The sequence below is a fragment of the Dama dama genome, chromosome 29 (genome assembly GCF_033118175.1).
Source record: "Dama dama isolate Ldn47 chromosome 29, ASM3311817v1, whole genome shotgun sequence".
Classification (NCBI taxonomy): Eukaryota; Metazoa; Chordata; class Mammalia; order Artiodactyla; family Cervidae; genus Dama; species Dama dama.
Window position 1 is genome coordinate 67,510,006 of NC_083709.1, and position 18,159 is coordinate 67,528,164.

General features: G+C 49.9%; 1 protein-coding gene across 8 annotated transcripts in view; it reads right to left on the bottom strand.

Moving 5' to 3' along the window:
- The window catches only part of PAX5 (paired box 5), a 186,194-nt gene extending 168,265 nt beyond the window's left edge, over window positions 1-17,929 (bottom strand). For 4 of the 8 annotated variants that reach the window (XM_061132928.1, XM_061132925.1, XM_061132927.1 and 1 more), the window contains exons 1-2: window positions 17,807-17,929; window positions 4,327-4,492 (exon numbers count right to left, since the gene is read on the bottom strand). In XM_061132928.1, coding sequence (XP_060988911.1) covers window positions 4,327-4,492; window positions 17,807-17,852 — 212 coding nt within the window. In that variant the 5' untranslated portion in view covers window positions 17,853-17,929. Of the gene's footprint in view, window positions 1-4,326; window positions 4,493-10,246; window positions 11,433-17,619; window positions 17,732-17,806 lie in introns of those variants that run through there. The other 4 variants (XM_061132924.1, XM_061132930.1, XM_061132929.1 and 1 more) reach the window with 4 other exon arrangements.
- Between the last annotated feature and the right edge of the window lie 230 nt (window positions 17,930-18,159).

Consider the following 18,159-nt stretch of genomic DNA (forward strand, 5'->3'; position numbering starts at 1 on the left):
TAAAAAATGTCGGATTCCAGAATTAACTGGCAATATGAGTTACACATAAGTCAAAACACAAGCAATCAAAAAACAAAAAAAAAAAAAAACCCAACCAACCACAAGTCACTGCAGCTCTTCCAGGGACCTCCTTTGAGGTAAATCGATGTTTCTAAGGACATTTCCATGCTATCAGCTCTTCCTCGTTAACGCAAATAGGATGTCAGGGTTTTACAGTAAAACCGAAACCAGGGAGAAGAGTGCCATGAAAGATCATTTCAGGGGAAAAAAATTACTTGGTTCCTTTTCTGAATCTGAGCCTTCACTGGATGTCTCTCTCAACATTTACAGAGGAATTTTTGACTTCCACTTGAAAAGGAGATTATCTTGTAGTTGGGGAAAAAAAATTTTAATAAAAAAGACATTTTAGAAATGACTGGAAAAATTTAAACCTAACAAGAGTTTACAATAGGTAAGCAAAGGTGGGTCTATGATGGGTAGGAAAGATAACTTAGGACAATGACTGGTTACATTGAAAGAGATGCTGAAATTCTCAGCTTGGGTAAGTCTGGTTAGGGCCAAGGTAGTGAATATTCTAGAAATAGAAGAAACAATTTGGGAACAGTGATATGGATGCACAAATTCTATTTTTCATTGAGAAGACTGTCATGTACAAATTTGTGGACCATAAAGCAAAACTCAATCTATGCTCCCTCTTTCTATAATTGCTAAAAGTCTGCTATTAATCACAAACAGGTTTTTAGAACTATCCAAGAAAATACTTTTTTTGCCAGAAGTCTAAAAAGTATCTAAATCAAAGCACACAGCAATCTTGGCAGATTCGGCAGATCCTTTTGATTTTACAACAGAAAATTATCTGTTACTACAATACAGCATCTCATTATTTAGGCGCAGTGCCTTGAAGTTTACAGAGTCTTCCTCGAATTATCTTGATTCTCACATGAGTCCTGAGAGGCCAGCAAGATTTTACGTAATCAAAGGGAAAACTGATGATCAGAAGATTAAATCCTTGCCCAACCCCCTTTTGGAACTTAGAAACAGTCCCAGGCTTTCAAACCTGACTCTGAATCCAGTGGTCTTCCCACTAGAACAAGCTGCTGCTTTAGTTATAAAAATTAAAATGACACTAGTACTAATAATAGAGATCCCCTGAAATTACAGACAGCTCTACTGTTCACCAGGCATTTTCATGTGCATTTTGTCACTTATTCATTCAATCAATAGTCACAGAGGGTCTGTTAGGACAGGCACTGTCTTGGGATGGGGGTTCGGGCACACAGAACACCCTCTGCTCAAAATATGTTAGCCCAATGGGACTGCAATATTCATGCAGAAACTCTGAGAGGGTGGCAGGATGAAGCCCTCACCACCCCCAATACTTGCCCCGCTTGCATGGCTGGGGGTAGCAGTGCCAAGGACTCTATCCATCCCATCTGAGCACTGCCAACCGTACAAGTCTATGGTCCCAACACAGGAGATCTCTGTCTTCCTTTTGTCTGACACATAGTCCAGGCACTTAGAAGACAGCCCTGACACTCCAGAAAACCCCAACTGGCAACTGTGTCAAGTGAGGATTCTGACTACCCTTTCATCTCAATAACCACCCTTTCATCTCAGCAAAACAGCCATGCAGCCCTTACACAGGCCAAGAGGAACGACAGCCACTAACCCACAGTGCGGTTTGGTGCAAGGAGCATTAGTTTGAGAGTAAAGAGGTGTAGATGCCAGTCAGGGGCTCTGACACTAATTCACTGTGTGACCCCGATCAACTCACTCAGCCTCTCTGGGCCCCAGTTATCCCATTTGTATAATAAGGGGAGGATGTTTGCCTGGCCTGCCTTGCAGTGCTGTCATGAAGACAGAAATGCAGAGTGGTTAAGAAAAAGCTTTGCAAAACAGAAAGAGCACGTGTTGTGGATTAAAATCCTCTTGAGTGTTTATTACTATGTAACACACCACCCAATTCCAAATGGCATGAACCTCCCAGCCAGGCTTCAGTGAAAGAAGACAACAGCCCAGCTTTCTGGATGGATTTAAATGGGTCTCACATGCCACTGGGCTCTGCCTCTCCAGCCCCTCCAGAGCCTTGAGCTCTGTGGACTGAATGCCACACTCCTGGCAGACCGCCACCTTCCTGAGATGACTCTGACTGCCCCAGGGACCCTGCCTGCCTCGCCACGCAGCCTCTGAAAACCACGGCCACCACACACCACACGCTCTCCACAATCTGTCACCCCATGTGTGCCCATCAAATTCTTCAGTGACCAAAGGAAAAAAAAAAAAAATCAGTGGATAGAACAAGCCCAGTTCAGAAATTCCCAGTCACACTGTTTTAGGGCTGAACTTGTTTCTTAAAAGGCAGTTCTAATTAGAGTGACATTTTGTCCACTGTGGTTCTTAGTTATGAAAATAATGAGCTATGAAATTCCAATTTATTGTTGACAACTTAAACGGCCAGGCACCGGAGCGGCGCGTAACTTCCGAGTGCCACTCTACCTAGTGACAAATCTATTCCAGGGCGCGGGAGGCTGCCGGCTGGGCCTGGGAGGGTCCCTGTGTCCTTCAGCCCCCAAGGAAGATGTGGAGGGCTCCTTGGTGCCAGAACACGAGGACCCGGCATCTGGATGTCCCCTCTGAGAAGGGCTCAGCATCTTGCTCTGAGAAGATTCCAAATAGCAAGCAAAATGTCGGCTCAGCAAAGACATCTCAGCAAAAACAAAGGAAGGGCCTCCTTTCTCTCTCTCTCCACCTCTGTACAATGAGAAGGCTTCCCAGGAAGACATCTAAGATCCCTCGGCCCCCCAAGTCTGAGGCTGAAATGATCTGAGATATTGTTCTCCTTTCTCTTTCTATCTTGTCTTTATTCCTCTTTCTCTCTCTTTTTTAATCAATCCATTTCTTTTCTGTTTCTTTTCTTTTTCTTTTTTCTATCTCCCTCTCCTCTAGTTTTTTTCTTTTTTCTTTCAATTTTCATTCTCACCCTGTTACCTAAAATCACTGTCTAACAAGAATACCATGCTGATGTCCTCCCACCTCCTTGAACTCAGGCTGAAGCTTGTTTGCCGCTGAGGGCTAAAGAAAAGAGAAGCGCACAGCCTCCATGGCTGGGATGAACCAGTATGGGTGGGAGCGTGAGGAGTAAACGGGGGGATATGGTCTCTAAAGGTGCTGCCAGACCCCTGGCCCTGAAACTTCTCTTGGCCTCCAGCAAGTCTTCGCAAGTTTAAAAACTATTATTTCCGCCATCTGAGAGAATGTCTTAAATTCTAGCAGGTGGGAAAGAGTAAGCAGAAAGTCACAATGGCACTGACATACTTCAAAATATTTATTTTCCACTCAGCAGATGGTTCTCAGACCATAACACAAGCTACAGGCCAAAGGCTGTTTTCTGACCTGCAAGAGAAATCCTGAGAGAGTACTGACAGCTAAACCCAAGAATGTTCCAGGCTGCCAGCACAGACCTATAACAACTTCACTTGCCTGGAAACATACTTGCGGCTTTGGTTTTGGGGTGCAGCGAGGTGCAGACGGTCTCAGAGTTCTTAAGGCCTCTTCCCAGCCTGAGTGCTGATTGGCTGGAAGCATCTGAGTCACTCATTTTGCCCTCTACATTTGTCTCCTCATCTCAAAACAAGCTTTCTTGGACCATCTCACCCAAGAAAATAAACATGCGCATTAAGAGGCTACAGAGCCCTTTGGGAGAATTGGCATTGTTGGTATTTTTCTTGCAGCAAATTGCAGGGTCAAGTGGCAACTTTCAACTGTCTAATTTGAGAGTTGGTGTTTGTTTGTTTGTTTCCTCTCCAATTTCATATATATTTAGGATGCCTGTCACTATGAAGGAAACAAAACATATAGAAGGAAAACACTGCCGCCCAAAATAATAAGCTAGATGATAACCCAGAACTGAAAATGACAGCTGACTTTTAAAAATGGAATGCGCTTTTTGAAAACATTAAAATGAAACATTGAAGTCTGGTTATGTGATTTTATAACTTGTGGATTTCCCACCCAGCACTGCTCAGGCACCAAATATAGAAGGGGACTTCCCAAGAACCTCTTATTCCTGGGTTCTTAGGAATAATTCACCAGGCTTTCAGAAAACATGCTACCCCTTCGAACTGAGACATCCCATTCTGCAACAAGGGTTTCCTGGGGTTACTTCGAGTTGAATGGCCTCAAAAAGGCTTTGCAAAGTCCAAAGTACTACACATGTGGAAGTGTCACCATGATCCTCGCTAAGACACTACCACATGGACAGCTGCTGGGTCACGTTTTAGGTTATTATTTGAAAAATCAAGGGAAGCCTGAAGCTCCTGCCTTTACCTGCCAAGAATTTTGCTGACACAACCATGGCTGACTCGAAGCTGCCTGGAGATGTCGCAGGGCCTGACGCCTTGATGAGCAAGTTCCACTATCCTTTGGCGGACTACATCCGGGAGTGGCCGTCCATTCACAAAAACCCCCCCAAGCTGATTCACTCCTCCATGTCCTGAAACAGATCAGAAATAAAAGGCAAGGGAAAGGGTGGTTAGAACCATTCACGCAGGAGAAGAAGTGCCGCTTTGAGGACCCACAGTCCCTCTGATCAGAAATGGCAGCGGGCTGGCTATCTTGAGCCTGGGGTCTGATCACACAGGCGACATGAACACCTCAGATTGCTTTTTGAAATTCACCTTAGCCTTTGTCCTTCTTCAGCCAGTGATTTGGGCTATTGATGGTAAGCATCTTCATGATATGTTTCAGTTAGTTGCTAGCATTTTCTTTGTAATTTTTTTTAAACAATGGAATATATGAAGACCTCAATCTGTACTTGGGACAGAACTTATTATATACATGATGCTGAGGTCTAAGATAGATCCTAGGGAGAAAATACATTTAAAAATACATAAAATGTAAAGAGATTTTTAAAAATGAAACTCTTTCCCTTTTAACAGACATCTATAAAAGTGAAAAGGATTACTTTAATAAACCTAGATCTTGGGGACAGGGGAATGTTTTTTAAATCAGCAATCTGATTCAAGAGCTAAGGATTAAAAAAAAAATTTTTTTTAATAGTGTCTGCAGATTGCCGAGACAAAACCAAACCACTGCCTTGATAAAAATCCTTTCTTTAAGAAGGTGAGGCTCATACCTCAATGAAGATGGCAAAAAAACAAAAAAAGTGAGGCTGACATGCAGACTTGACCACTGTACCCTCTCAGAGCACACAAAAGAAATAGGTCAAAGGATCACATTTCACTCTACTGTATCAGAATTTGTTACAAAGGAGTTTCCCTGGAATTTTTGGAGTGTTTTACAATTGACAAGCAGCTTTATGTTGGTTCAGTGAAAATAAAGAAGCCAGAGGAGGCTTCTGAGTCCCAGGTTGTACAAGGGTTCTGGAATGGACTTTAAGTAAAAGGAGTTTGGGAAAGTATCTCCTCCATCCAATAAGCTCCATTCTCGTAAAAACATCAAGGTCCATCTAGATGGAAACAGAGATCCAAGTAAATGAAGAGCCAAACCAGTAAACACAGAGTGATCCAGCGTAGCAACATCATCGACCTTGTAGCTGTTAATCAGACACTGACTGACATCATTGAGGACTGTCAAAAGCCAGAAGCCAAGTCCAAGAATTTCCAATGCTGCTGACAGCTCAGAGACCAAGGAAGAGGAAATCGTCTCCTAACCTGGGACTTTGCAGGGACTGGGCTGTACCAGGGAAGCCAGGGCATCTCAGAGGTCACACACACACACACACACACACACAAATATACTCCAGCTCGAAAACATAAAATAGCCACCTCATCTCAGCTATTCCCCAGCACTGAACTACTATTCAGGTTTATGAACAATATCTGAAATAGAGGAGAAAACTACCCATAACATAACCTATTTCTTAAAAACTGCCAAAGCTATTCACTGAATTTTCCCATGAGAGCCCAAATTGAATATTTCCCCAAATTTTCAAACTCAGACTGATTTCATTGGAGGAAAATTTTTTTTTTATAGATAACAACAGTACTCAATTCGAGTTCTAAGCTGAATTTCTCTCTGATTTTCAAAATGAGTTTTAATCATTTAGATTGTTCTAAAACACTCCAGACATAAGAAAAAGGAAAACCACCCTGAACAGAATTTTACAGTTAGGAACACAACTGCATAGTTCACCTAAAACAGAAAGACTACAGCCACCCTTGGTCAAAGGTCTTAAGAAAGCTTTGTTCTGGGGTTGGGAGCACCTAATAAAAAAGGGTTGTATGGATCTTTCAATAACAGGCTGGATTTAAGAAGCAAGTAAATTAAAAACTGAGAGGACAAAAAGAATGCTAAAGGCACCTAGCACACTTCTGAGACAATCTATTAGTCCAGGCACTGGGGCCATCTGCAATGGCTTGTTCCTTATACTACTGGCGATTTAAATTTTCTGCTCAAAACACGGTAGCAATCTTTGGAGGATTTAAATTCCAAAAAGAGTCCTGCAGGACACTTGTGATCTTTGGAGACCATTTGTATTATGGGGGAAAACCCAAGGGTGAGGCACTCGAGGTGACAGCAAGTCCCCACACCCTCTAGTCTTGACCACAAAGGCCAGGCTACCAATGCTCTTCAGAGTCTGATCCTCATATCCACAGCTGACACCAGACCCAGGATGACCTGGGGACCCCTTACATCCCTCAACTTCCTGGAAAGGCTCCCAAAAACTCTTGGCCTTCTCTGCCTCTGAGAGAATATGTCAAGGGGGGTGGGTTGGTAAATTAAAAGTGTCATCTGAGAAGGCAATGTCTCTCACTTACCCCAAGATTGTAAGAAGCAAAACCAGAAACCCGAGAGAAGGGAGGCAAGAGGATGGAGAAAGAAGCCAGAAAAAGTGGTGTGAGGGCAAGTGTACAAAGAGCAGAGACTCAATGAGAAGAGACAGCAAGAAGAGTATGTAGAAGGGAAGCTCAGGTTAGAAATGAGGAGAGGGAGAAAAAGGGGTGGATTGACCAGAATGGGGCAAAGAGAGGCAGGGGAAAAGGTGAATGTAGTGTATACAGTGGGAGGCAAGATGAGAGAAGAGAAAAACAGAGGAAGCCCAACAAGGGGGTATTTGGAAGAAAAAGGGACATCTGCGGAGGGGGGAACCTTTGTTTTCTTGGACCCCAGCTCCCGCCCTGCACTTCCTCAGAGAAGCCAAGTCCCAGCCTCTACTTCCGACAGACAGTGAGGGTTCACCACGTGGGAGGTGCTGGGGGGAGACTCGGACTCAGCTACACTTTTCAGGACCAGGTCGAATTTTCAGAGAGACACCAACTGACACAGAGACAGATGCAATAAATCAAGGTAGAGACCAGGAAACCGACAAGCAGATACAAGAGAAACACAGCCCCGCCCCCACAGGGCTCTCAGAGCCGCGTTTGGAGGCGGGGAGGGCAGGGGGGAAGGGATGAATACCGATGCCCCTGGGACTTCTGTGGCTCTGGTCTGGAAGGGGCTGGCCTCCATAGAAGCTCCTCAGGCCCTGATAAGAACATATTACCCACCAGGGTCGCCCCTGTCCACACCCCCAGTGACCAGGTCTGGGCAGAGGGTCTTGGGGAAAGGGTCTGTGCTGACTCAATGGTAGATTGAACTCCAGGATCCACAGGGTCATTGAAATTCCTCCTATTAATATCAGAGAGGATAATTAAGGCGACACACAAACATGCAAACAAAAACACAGGAAAGGGCAGGAATGAAGCCTTACTGGACTCTCGAACCGATAGGCGCTGGCACACAGGGACAGTAGGGCCAGGGATACAGATGTAGTTAAATTAGACAGACAGTGCCTTGCACTTCTGTGTAGCCATCCAGGTGGCCGCTGCCTACTCTCTGGAATCTGAGTCCCTCTCTCTCCCCTTTCGAGAATCTCAAAAGACTGCCTCCAGCACTGTCCCTGGGAATTTCCTGTCAGTCCTTTTGTCTCTCTGACCTCAGTACCATTCTCTGTAAAATGGATGTAGCTGAAAGTTTAGAAGACAGTTGGTTAGGAGACTGGCTATAAAAGTGCTTTGTAACTGGTAACCATAGCTGGGGGTGGGGACAAGAAGACTCAGAAGCCCACACCCTGGCAGTGTCTGCCCCTCCCCCATACCAGCTAGCCCCGGCAGCCACCCAGCTTCAGTGGGGGAGAGGGGAAAGGAGTTGGGGTGGTAAGAAACTGGTCAGGGCCAGGAAGAACGATAAGAAGGTGGGACTCGGTCTGAGCCCCTACTTACCAGGCAACCTCTCAGGATCTACTACGCACCCCGCCACTCAAGCTAAAAAAACTGGGGCTCCAAAGTGGAGCCTATATTACGGAAACAAATAGCTTTGGATATCAAGAGCAAGGGCACTTCCAGAGAAGACAGCTCTGGAAGCTAGGCAGGCTGGGGCCCAACCCCCACCGTGCTGCAGGGAAAATTGAAAATGGGAGGAGGGAGCACTTCCAAAGGATGGGGCAGATGAGAGGCCAGAGGAGGAGGGATAGAGAGGGGCATTAGCAGTTGGCTAACCCACACCTGGAAGAAGCTACCTTCTTCACCCTCATGCGCGGCCTTGAGACCACCAGGTCTTGATGCTATCTGCCTGAGCGCCTGGGCACAACCTCTGGGCAGCCAGGCTCTGTGCCGAAGGGGAGAGTGGATTCCCACAGGCAAGGATAGAAGCGCAAGAGCAGCCCTCCCCATTTTGTCCTCAAATCGCTCCTTGACCGAGCTAAGGGCTTGGTCACCTCTCAGAGTATTGACAGAAACTCCTTTGCTTTTCTGGCTTAGTCTGCGAGATCAGAGCTTCCCCGGAGCCCGGCTAAGTCTGTACAGGAGACGGCTGCTGGGGGCGCTGGGGTCACCACGGACTGGAAACCGTTTTGGCATAGGCCCCAAACGGTGAGGAGTCATTTAGGCTAGGATCCCAGCTAGCGGCTTCTCTTCGAAAATCTCCCCACGGCTTTGGTGGATGACCTCGGACTCGGGAAATTGGACACAAAGAGAAACTGACTTGCCCGCAGCCAGTCCCCACAGCCTAGATCAGCATTTCCCTGCCTACCAGGCCATTCGGCCTCCAGGGCAGGAACGGACATCTTCATCCCGGAAGGCTCCCCTTCTCTCCAGCCGGGTCTCGGCTGCCTTTGTTAAATAGGGGACCTAAGGCTAGGTAAGCAGAATCCTGCGCTTTCTGAAGGCTGCCGGCGCGGAAGCAACTCCCTAACCTGCGGCCCGTGGGGGCCGGAGCTGGGCACCCGGCTGGATGCTGCCGAAGCCTGGCGCCTTGCTCCCAGCTCCGCAGCAGCTCTGAAGGAAAATACGATTCGTTCCACTTGGAGTTTCCTCGAAATCTCCGAATCTAATCCGGCGTTAACTCACCCGTGAGAGGAGCGCTCATCTCACAGGAGGCTGTGCTAATGGGTGAACTGCTGATCCCGACGGGTCAGGCAGCCGGCTGGCCTCGCCTGCGCCCAAAATGACCCTTCCCCGTCTCCTACACACGCGGTGTCTTTCAGAAGACGAGGGCGCCTGAATGGTGACTAATTGGCTTTTTTGTTGTTGTTGTTTTGTTTTGTTTTGTTTTTTGTTTTTAAGGGGAGAAGCCATCATAAGGCAAGCGTCCTGCACAGAAGGACTTGATAGTGTCTTTAAGGGTCTCTGTATGAACTGGAGGCTTCTAAGCAGAAGCTCAGCTCAGGGTCAGTTACTTCGTTGATTTTTCAAATCCCACTCCTCAACTCCAGAATGCCTTTGGAGCTCTGGACCTGGTGTTCTCACTTAGCTCGCAACCTCTTCCTCCAGACATTCAAGCCCAGACGCACTGCTGGGGCCCCACTTTCCCTCCAAGCCCCAGTCTTGATCAGCCCTATGGGTTACAAAGGCGCCATCGGGTTTAGGGTGCGGGGCGCTGAGACTCGGACTGACCTCTCCCTACAACTTCACGCCCTCCAACTGGCCCGGCCCAAAGCTCTCTCCAGGTCCGAGTCCCGATTCTCCCGGCACACTGCGATGTTGCTGCCAGAGCCCCGGAAAAGATGCAACTGGCTGCGTACACTACCGGTTGCTGGAGGCGGGATTCCCGGTGCCAGGTGCGCCTGGCCGGGTCGACCAGGCGCTTTGCTCCACATCCCCTGCCTGGGAGCCCTGCACTTCGCAAACTTGACAGCACGGTCACGGAAGTCCTGGGTCCTCCCATCCTTAGTACCTGCCCCGCGGTCTGGAACCACCAACCCCATCCCGGCGGGAGAGTGAGAGAAGCGAGCTCGCCGCCTACTTACTATGCATGGATGCAAACGGGTCGTGCTTACAGTGTATTTCCATCGGGGCGCTCCAGACTGCAGGCCGGCCCACGCTGCCGCCTCCCGGCGCCAAGGGGCTGCCCAGCGAGGCTACGGAGCCGCGCCGCCAGGCCGGGAACTGTGCGAGCTGGGTTCAGAAAACACCGCTGGAGCTTCGGGGCCTCTCTCAGAGCCGCTCTGCCGGGGATCGCCGAGAGCTGCGCCTAGAGGCGGGAAACGGCGCTAGTGCAGTCCGGCCGGGAGCTGTGCGCCCAACTCCCGGTGGCTTCCCTCCGGGGCTGGCTCAGGCGGCGGCTCCGCACCCGGCCCGGGGTAGCTGCGGCCAAGGCACCCGCAGCTTCGGGGGCATAGTTCAGGGGCCCGCCTCCGGGACCGCCTGGAGCCCCCCCCGCCCGGCCGCCGGTAGGAGCGGCTCTAAGGAGGCCTGTGGGACACACAGCCCTTGACTTCACTCGGGGGGCAGCGAGGCCCGCGGGCGGCCAGGCTGGTTCCGCGGCCTCGCTGCCTCTGGAGTCTCTCCTCGATCCCTCTGTGTCCACCGGATCCTTTCTCTCTCTGCTGCTTTGAGTCTCTGGGCTCGGACGTGCCCCTTCAGCTTCTCTCCTCTCGGCTCGCCGACGTCTCGGACGAAGTTGCAAAGAACTTCCTCTCTGGCGGCGCTGGAGTCCGGGCGGGTTCTGAGACGCTTACGCCACTGACGTTGGGGCCAAGACTCCGGAGTCCCCGGGAGCCTGCAGCCCTCACACCCTGGGACCCAACGCTTTCAAAGTTCCCGCGGGGCCCGCTGCTCCCTCATCGCCGGGACCACGAATGGGGACGACGGCGACAGTCTCCTCCTCGTCGGAGTATTCGTCTCGCACCCACCAACTCTTCGAGCTTCCGCCGCTTTCTCTCGGGGGTGGGGGTGGGGGTGGTCTGGTTGGAAGGTCTTTCAGTTGCCTCTTCCGGGACGGCCGCCGCGCCTACCCCAGGCGTAGAGCGAGGGACAGAGAAGAGACCGAAAGGTCCCCTAGACCAAAGCCGCCGGGACTGCCGGTGCTGAGACGCAGCTTCTGTCGGCTTTGACTGCCAGCGCCGCTGCCACCACCGCAGCCTTCGGCGCTAGCCCTCCGCCTGCTCGGCGCGCACAGTGCGCCACCGCGCCGCCCCGGAGCCGCTTTCAGGACCCGCTGCGTGTGGACAGCGCCGCCCGGGGCTCAGCCTCCCTCCGGGCGGGGGCGGGGCGGGGGCTAATCTGCCAATCACGCTTCATCAAACCAATCAGAGCAGTGGCAGCCGGCTCTGACCCGAGACACCACCCCATTGGCTGAGCAACCGGCGGGCTCCGCCTGATTAGCCGATACCTGGGCAATGGGAGAGAATGGAGGGCGGGGCCCAGGCGGCGGCGCCACGTTCATTGACAAACGCGCGGGGCGAAGGCCTAGAGGAGTGCAAATTGGGGGAAGGGGACGGGGATCCACACAGTGCTAGGAGAGTCCCGCTGCAAAACCGGCGGGAGCCTGACCTCCCAGCCGCAGCATTGGGACCCTAAAATGTCCTGAGGAATTGAGGGCAGCCTAGGCGAGGATGGCGGGTGGGGAGTGTGGATGGGGAAACAGTATCCAGAAAACACGCTCGTGTGCACACACACACACACACACAACGGATCTTGGAGGAAAACAAGGAGCTCAGTAGAAATCCAACTTTCAATCTAAGCACCATCAGACTTGCAATGGAAACGTAGCGTGTGCACATCTGCTCCGTTCTGACCTCAGTTTCGTTGTCTGTAAAATAGGAGAGTTGGCCTACCTAGTTTTTAATGAAGGCTCTCCTTCCAGTGGAAATATTTCAAAATTTTATCAAGCGCCAACTAAGCTGACGCTGCTGCCTCTTCATCCACCCTCCTCTCCTGCTCTAACGGAAACACTCTCAATTCTGAGCTAACCATAGACAGAGACATGGGGTTAGGGGAACATCTCACAATCCTTTAAAGTTAGTAACCAGGATGCCCCTTTGCGGGGGGTGGGGGGTGTCCATCTGAGGCTTTGGACAAGGTTGTCCAAGCACTGAGCCCCGAGTACCCATTTCCAGCCTCAGACAGGAGTTTCCAGATGCTCTGAGGGCTAATGATGCGCCCAGCTGAAGACTTCTGTCTGCACCGGCAAGTCTGCCTCCGCAGCAAGACCTGAATAAACCCTGTCCCATCCAGTGCTCATGAGAGTCTCTGAAGCGGGTGGGTGGGCGAATAGGTGTATTCAGTCTGTAAGGGCCTGCAGAGTCGCGCTAAGCAGTGTTATTACGCTGTAGCTTTCAGTTGTTGAGAAAACCCGACTTTTCCTCTCCTGGGGAAGTTCTTGTCGCTTTTAAGACAAAAATGGGTGGATTTCTAGCAGACCTTTTTTGGTCCAGAAAGGCAAGGTTTTTGGCCAGCAAGAATCAGTTTCTCAGGAGTGTGAGGCCCTGGGACCACAGGCAAAGGAACTGCACTTTGAAATGGAAGCATGTGATAGCCATTCTACACTCAAGAGGCAACAGTTCTGTGAGTGCCTACGTTTGCTGGCGCCCAGGACAGGAAGAGTAATTGAAGACTCCCCTTGCCCAACAGCTCGTGGGAGTTGATCCAAGACCCACTATTTCAAATTCACAAGCGATGATCTTCTAATATTAAACATAAATCCACTTAAACAAGGGCTCTGAGATGTCTGCTCTGGACCTGGACTTGTAAGGAAGACAGAGCACCAGCTGACCCTGGGAGGACTCCCAGGACATTCTTTACTTCAGTTACCCTTCTCTCTACCTCTGTCCAATTTCTCACACTCAGAACCAGATCAGACCTCGGAACCACCTTCTGTTCCTGTCCTAGATCCAGCTGCTCCTGAAAGGTAGATAAGTTTCCAGCAGTGACACCGTCTCCAACCCCTCCAGGGCACAGCTGCAGAAAACAGACCCAGGAAATCCTCTGGGGGCCCAGGAGGCTGCTATAGGCCCTGGGGTGGGGCGGCATTATCTCTTCTTTGTCTGGAACCCTGCCTGTCCTGATCTTCAACCACACCCTCCTCGCCTAGGAGCTGGAAGATCCAAACTACATCGAGGAACCAGGATTGTGTTAGGGTTCCCGCATTCACTCCACCCAATGGTGCTTGATGGATCAAAAGTGGACTAAGAATTCACACAGCAGTTCTGCTCTCCCACCGGAGAGGCGGGAGTATGGGAACGCCCTGAGGGAAGCAGTCAGGGACACCTCCACCCCTGCTCTAGTTCAGGCCTGGAAACTTAGATTCTAAAGTCATCACTAAAAGGGTCGTGAGGCTATGTCTTCCCCATTTTATAGATATGAAACCTGAGGCCAAGACAAGAGGCTACTTGTCCAAGGTCACATAGCATGTCCGGGATAGAGGAAAGGCTATGAACCAGAAACCTCTTTCTCAGAAGGGTTTCTCCAGAGCCACTCTTGGCTTGTGGAGAGTTGTTTTTTTTTTTGGGGGGGGGGGGGGCAGGGGATGGAGGAGGAGGGAACCCAGATAGGATATGTCAATACAATCCGGTTTTCCTTCTGATACCAGTGCGGCTTGGACCGAATCTTCCCCCAAAGCACTGCCAGGGTTGAATAGAATCGCACATTAAAATATTACTCAAACAGGAATGGGTCAGATTTCCATTTCGCACAGAAGGCTTTTGGGCTTCTGGACGGTGTTGGGCAACCTAACCTGGGCTACGACAGCAGCCCCCTTTCCACCTTGTGGTGCACAGTGGGGAGGGTGTGTCCCTGCAGATAGGAGATTATTCACAGCCGCCTGAGTGGGCCGGCCTCCCCGAACTTCTAACATCAAGAGGCACCATCAGATATCCTGGCCACCTAATTCAGCCGGAACGGTGGCCCAGAAAAGTTACTTGACTATCCTGGGATAACACAGCAATTCCTTGACCAGACCAGCACCACTCCTTAGTCCTGCCTCCAAAAGCTTTCCCAGCTCACAAGTCTGGGTCTATGAGAGACAAGTTATCAGGGAGCTGGTCTCCAAGCTGCTGTGCTGAATGCGGTAGGGCGTTGCTGTATGCAACAGCCTTGTGGTTTCATTCCCCAGGCATGACTTAGGGCCTATACTAAGTGAAGGAGGCAGGAGATGGGGAAAGGAAAACTTCCAGAAAGAAATTTAATTTGTGTAAATCGAATTGCCTTTGAAAGTTTTGCTATTGAAAGAAAGCCCAGTCAGAAAAATGTTTGAGAAGCCGCCTTCAGAGGAACAGCCACCTCAGGCTCCATACACAAACTTGACTGTACCCAGAACACTCTCCCTCCCCGCCTCTCTTCTGCTTTCGCCTGGGCCTGCCCCTCCCGCACCCCACGGTGCCTGCGGGTTGGGGCTGCTAGAGCACTCACTGGGCCTAAGATTGACTCCTGCGGCCCAAGTCCAGCCCATCTCCCTGTTCCTGCTTTGGGTAAAGCGAGGCCTACAGGGCTCAGATTGGTTGCTCAATTCCGGAAAGCCAGAGATGCCTGAGCAATGCTATCCTAACTTGGTGGGTCCCTTCTAATCCTCATTTTAAAAGCATCAAAGAGAGAAAGCAACTGACCCTAAATTACACAGCAAGTCGGGTCAGAGCCATTCCCTGCTTGATTCCTTTCTCCTGGATCAGAAGTCTACTCTGCCTGGCCCAAGTCTGTTGGTAAGAATGGTTGAAGTGGGAGGAAAAGGGGAGAATTTAATCATATTTTTCAAAAACTGTGTAAAGTGCCTTTGTCAGGTTTTTTTTTATCATTACCACCACACCTCAAAGGCCAAGAACTCTGGGACTACCTTTATTTATCCCAAAGGTGCTTCCTGCTTTTCCTAGGGTTCAGCTTCCTTGTGTGTCTGAAAAGAATCCCTGAGATGAGACTTTTCAAGGTTCTGAAAGATGAAGATCCATGGGTAGAGGGTATTATTCCACCAGGCTCATTCCAGAGCTAGGGGAATTGGTGCCAAAGTCCACAAATGCAGTGTTCAGCCTACCCTGCTCTCCCTGGCCTTGGGACTCCTTAACCCCAACCTCAGCTAACTTGCCTGATTGTCATGTTTCTCCAAGGGGGGGTGGGGGGCACGTGGGGCTCTATTGCCTTTTCAAGCAAGAATAAGAGGTTTAAGGGCAGAAGAATTACCTTCCAGTCCTACTCATTCCACACTTCCTTCTGTGTGATCTCAAATAAGTCCCTGCCCCTCTCTGGACCTCAGTTTTCCCTTTTTTTTTTTGGTACCACAAGGAAGAGGCTAGACAAGAATATGCCTACGTGGCTCCTTGTTCAGGTAGGATCTCACCCAATCTTGGACTTAAGCTAGAAGACCAGATATGCCTTCCCCATCGTTCAGATGGGGAAAGTGAGGTTGAGTGAAGGCATGGAATATAGTTCTGAAGGACGTAAAGGGCCATCAAGCGACCCATAAAAAGCCTTGAAGTTGGGAGGGGGAGACACCCAAGCAAAAATCCCAAACTAGACCTGGACGCCCCCAACCTGGGCAGTTTCTCAGCTCTCTTTTATTCCCCAGCCGTGCTGCGGGCTGGAGCAGCCAGGCGCAAGTGTAGTGTTACCTGAGATATCATCCTTTCCCAGGCAGGGCCCTCATCCAACTGAAAGGTGAAGAGGGGCGTGGCTCTCCAGATTTTTAAACTGGCCAGGCCAGAGGGCCCCAGCCCCACCCAGGCCTGTCTTGAAGAGGAAGGAAATGCTTTATCGATTAAACGATTATTCAGGCGATTGAACTAATCAAGGAGCCCATCGACCGCCATGAATTACAGTCTTTGTAGACAGCTTGTCTAGAGAGGCAGCCGGGCCAGCCACGCAGACCCTCTCGAGCACCCTCTCAGGCTTCTGACCCGCTCCCAACACAGGCACCAGTGCAGTGCCCAGTGCAGTGCACCAGTGCAGTGCCCCAGTCGCCAGTGCAGATGCTTCTGGAGTCTCACCTACTGGGAGTAGTGGGGAGAGTGGGTGGAGCAAAGGGGGTTTCCAGGTTCCCTTTCCTGCGCTGCCACCCTGGGGGACCTTCTTCATTTCCCTGCCGCTTAGGTTTCTGCCCTCACTTCTCTTCAGTCCTGATTTTGGAAACACATACAAGCCTAGGGAATTGTCCTGGGTTTTGAGATACAAGTTCACCCCCCACCTCTCTCCTTTTTGACCCCTACTTCGGGAAGGTGGAGGTAGGGACTCGCAGAACCACAGGGATATGGGGAATGGAGTTCTGTCAGAGCCAGAAGTGTATTTGGATGGGAGTTTAGCACTTCTGGCCTAATGAGTGAAAGAGGCAACCATACCTGGCTTTTACCTCAGGGCAGACAGAAGCTTCCTGCAGCCTGCCACCTCCTCTCCGACATAAACACCCACTGCTACCCACTGCCTGGAACTGTGGGAGGCACATCCGGCTCTGTGCCAGAAAGGCCTGCCTGTGCATATACCGGTTTAGAGGTGTATAACTGCCCCAGTTAGACACACGGGTCCACCTACTTTTACTCTCTTCCTACCCACAAGATAAAACTTGGGCATGTGCCTGCGTGCACACACACACACACACACACACACACACACACACACTCCAGTGTCAGAGGCTTATCTAGATAAGAGTTAAGGCAGGCTGGGGATCCCTAGGAAAGTCACAACTAGCTTATAATTAGGTAGGCTGCCTCCTCTCACCTGCCAGGGTTGTGCCTGCAACAGAAGACCCTTTTGTATAAATGGTAGGGTCAATAGTACCTACAGAGTGAAGCAGTGTACACCACAGTGACCACCACAGGTTCCGTTCTCTCAACAGAACGGAACCTGAGCCCGACTGACGGCAGGCTTAGTACAACAGACCCCCACAGGTCCCAGACCTATCTTTGTGTCTAGAGGCAGGCACTTTTGTATACACTGGTATATGCCCAGTGAAAAGTGGCTGACATCCAAAAATGGAGGGGTCAGTGTAACCATCTTATTCTCACTTTCAGAATCACTTGAATTGTGATAGGCGAACACAGACCCTTAAAGGAGTAGATGTACAGACAGACACTCATCAAAATTTTACACATATATAGCCACACATAGACATACATTTTGGATACTCAAAAGAATAGAACCCAGGAACAGCAACTCATAAACAAATATTAACAGATTTATGAATATAAATACACACACACATGCACATAGAATCTTCAACACACACACTTCCTCTACATACATACATATGAACATATACATATATATGTACATATACATAAATATATAAAGGGACACACCAATTGTCATGGTCACTCATGCACACTCTGAGCCCCTATGTAAACACACAGACCCAAACTTTCAGACCTCCACATAAACATCCGCATGAAAATTCAGAAACAGAGAAAAACACACGCAAACTCACAAACACTTGAACTGAGGCAGAAGTGTGTGAACAGATCGTTGAAGAGAAACGTGCCGCAGACAGACGTGCAGTCAAAATCCTTGCGAAAATGAGGCGCACCCCCTCCCCCAGGGCCGAAGTGTCTGAGGACCAGCGCCCCGCTGGGTCTCTTGAGTTAGCAAGCCTAGAGCGCGTATCGCGGTCCTACCTGTCCTGCCGGTCCGAGGAGTCGGGTAATTTTTCTCTAAATCCATTTTGATTTTTCAGAACTTGATGTAATGGACAGGGAAAAAAAGTTTCCACTTTTTTGTGCTTTTTTTTTTTTTTTTTTTGGTGTCAGGGGCCGCTCACAGGTCGGAATAATTCAAGCCTTCCGCTCCCCCGCCGAGCTGGGGTAGCTGATCACTGAGCTGAAACTAAACGTTTTAGGTGGAAAAAAAGCGTCCGAAGGCACCGTGAAATGATTAAGGAACTAAAGAGCTTCTCGCCATGTGAGATCATGTCCTGTTCTCGCCAACATCACAAGATGTCCCCAGACACGCCGCGCCCCCAGCGTGCCGC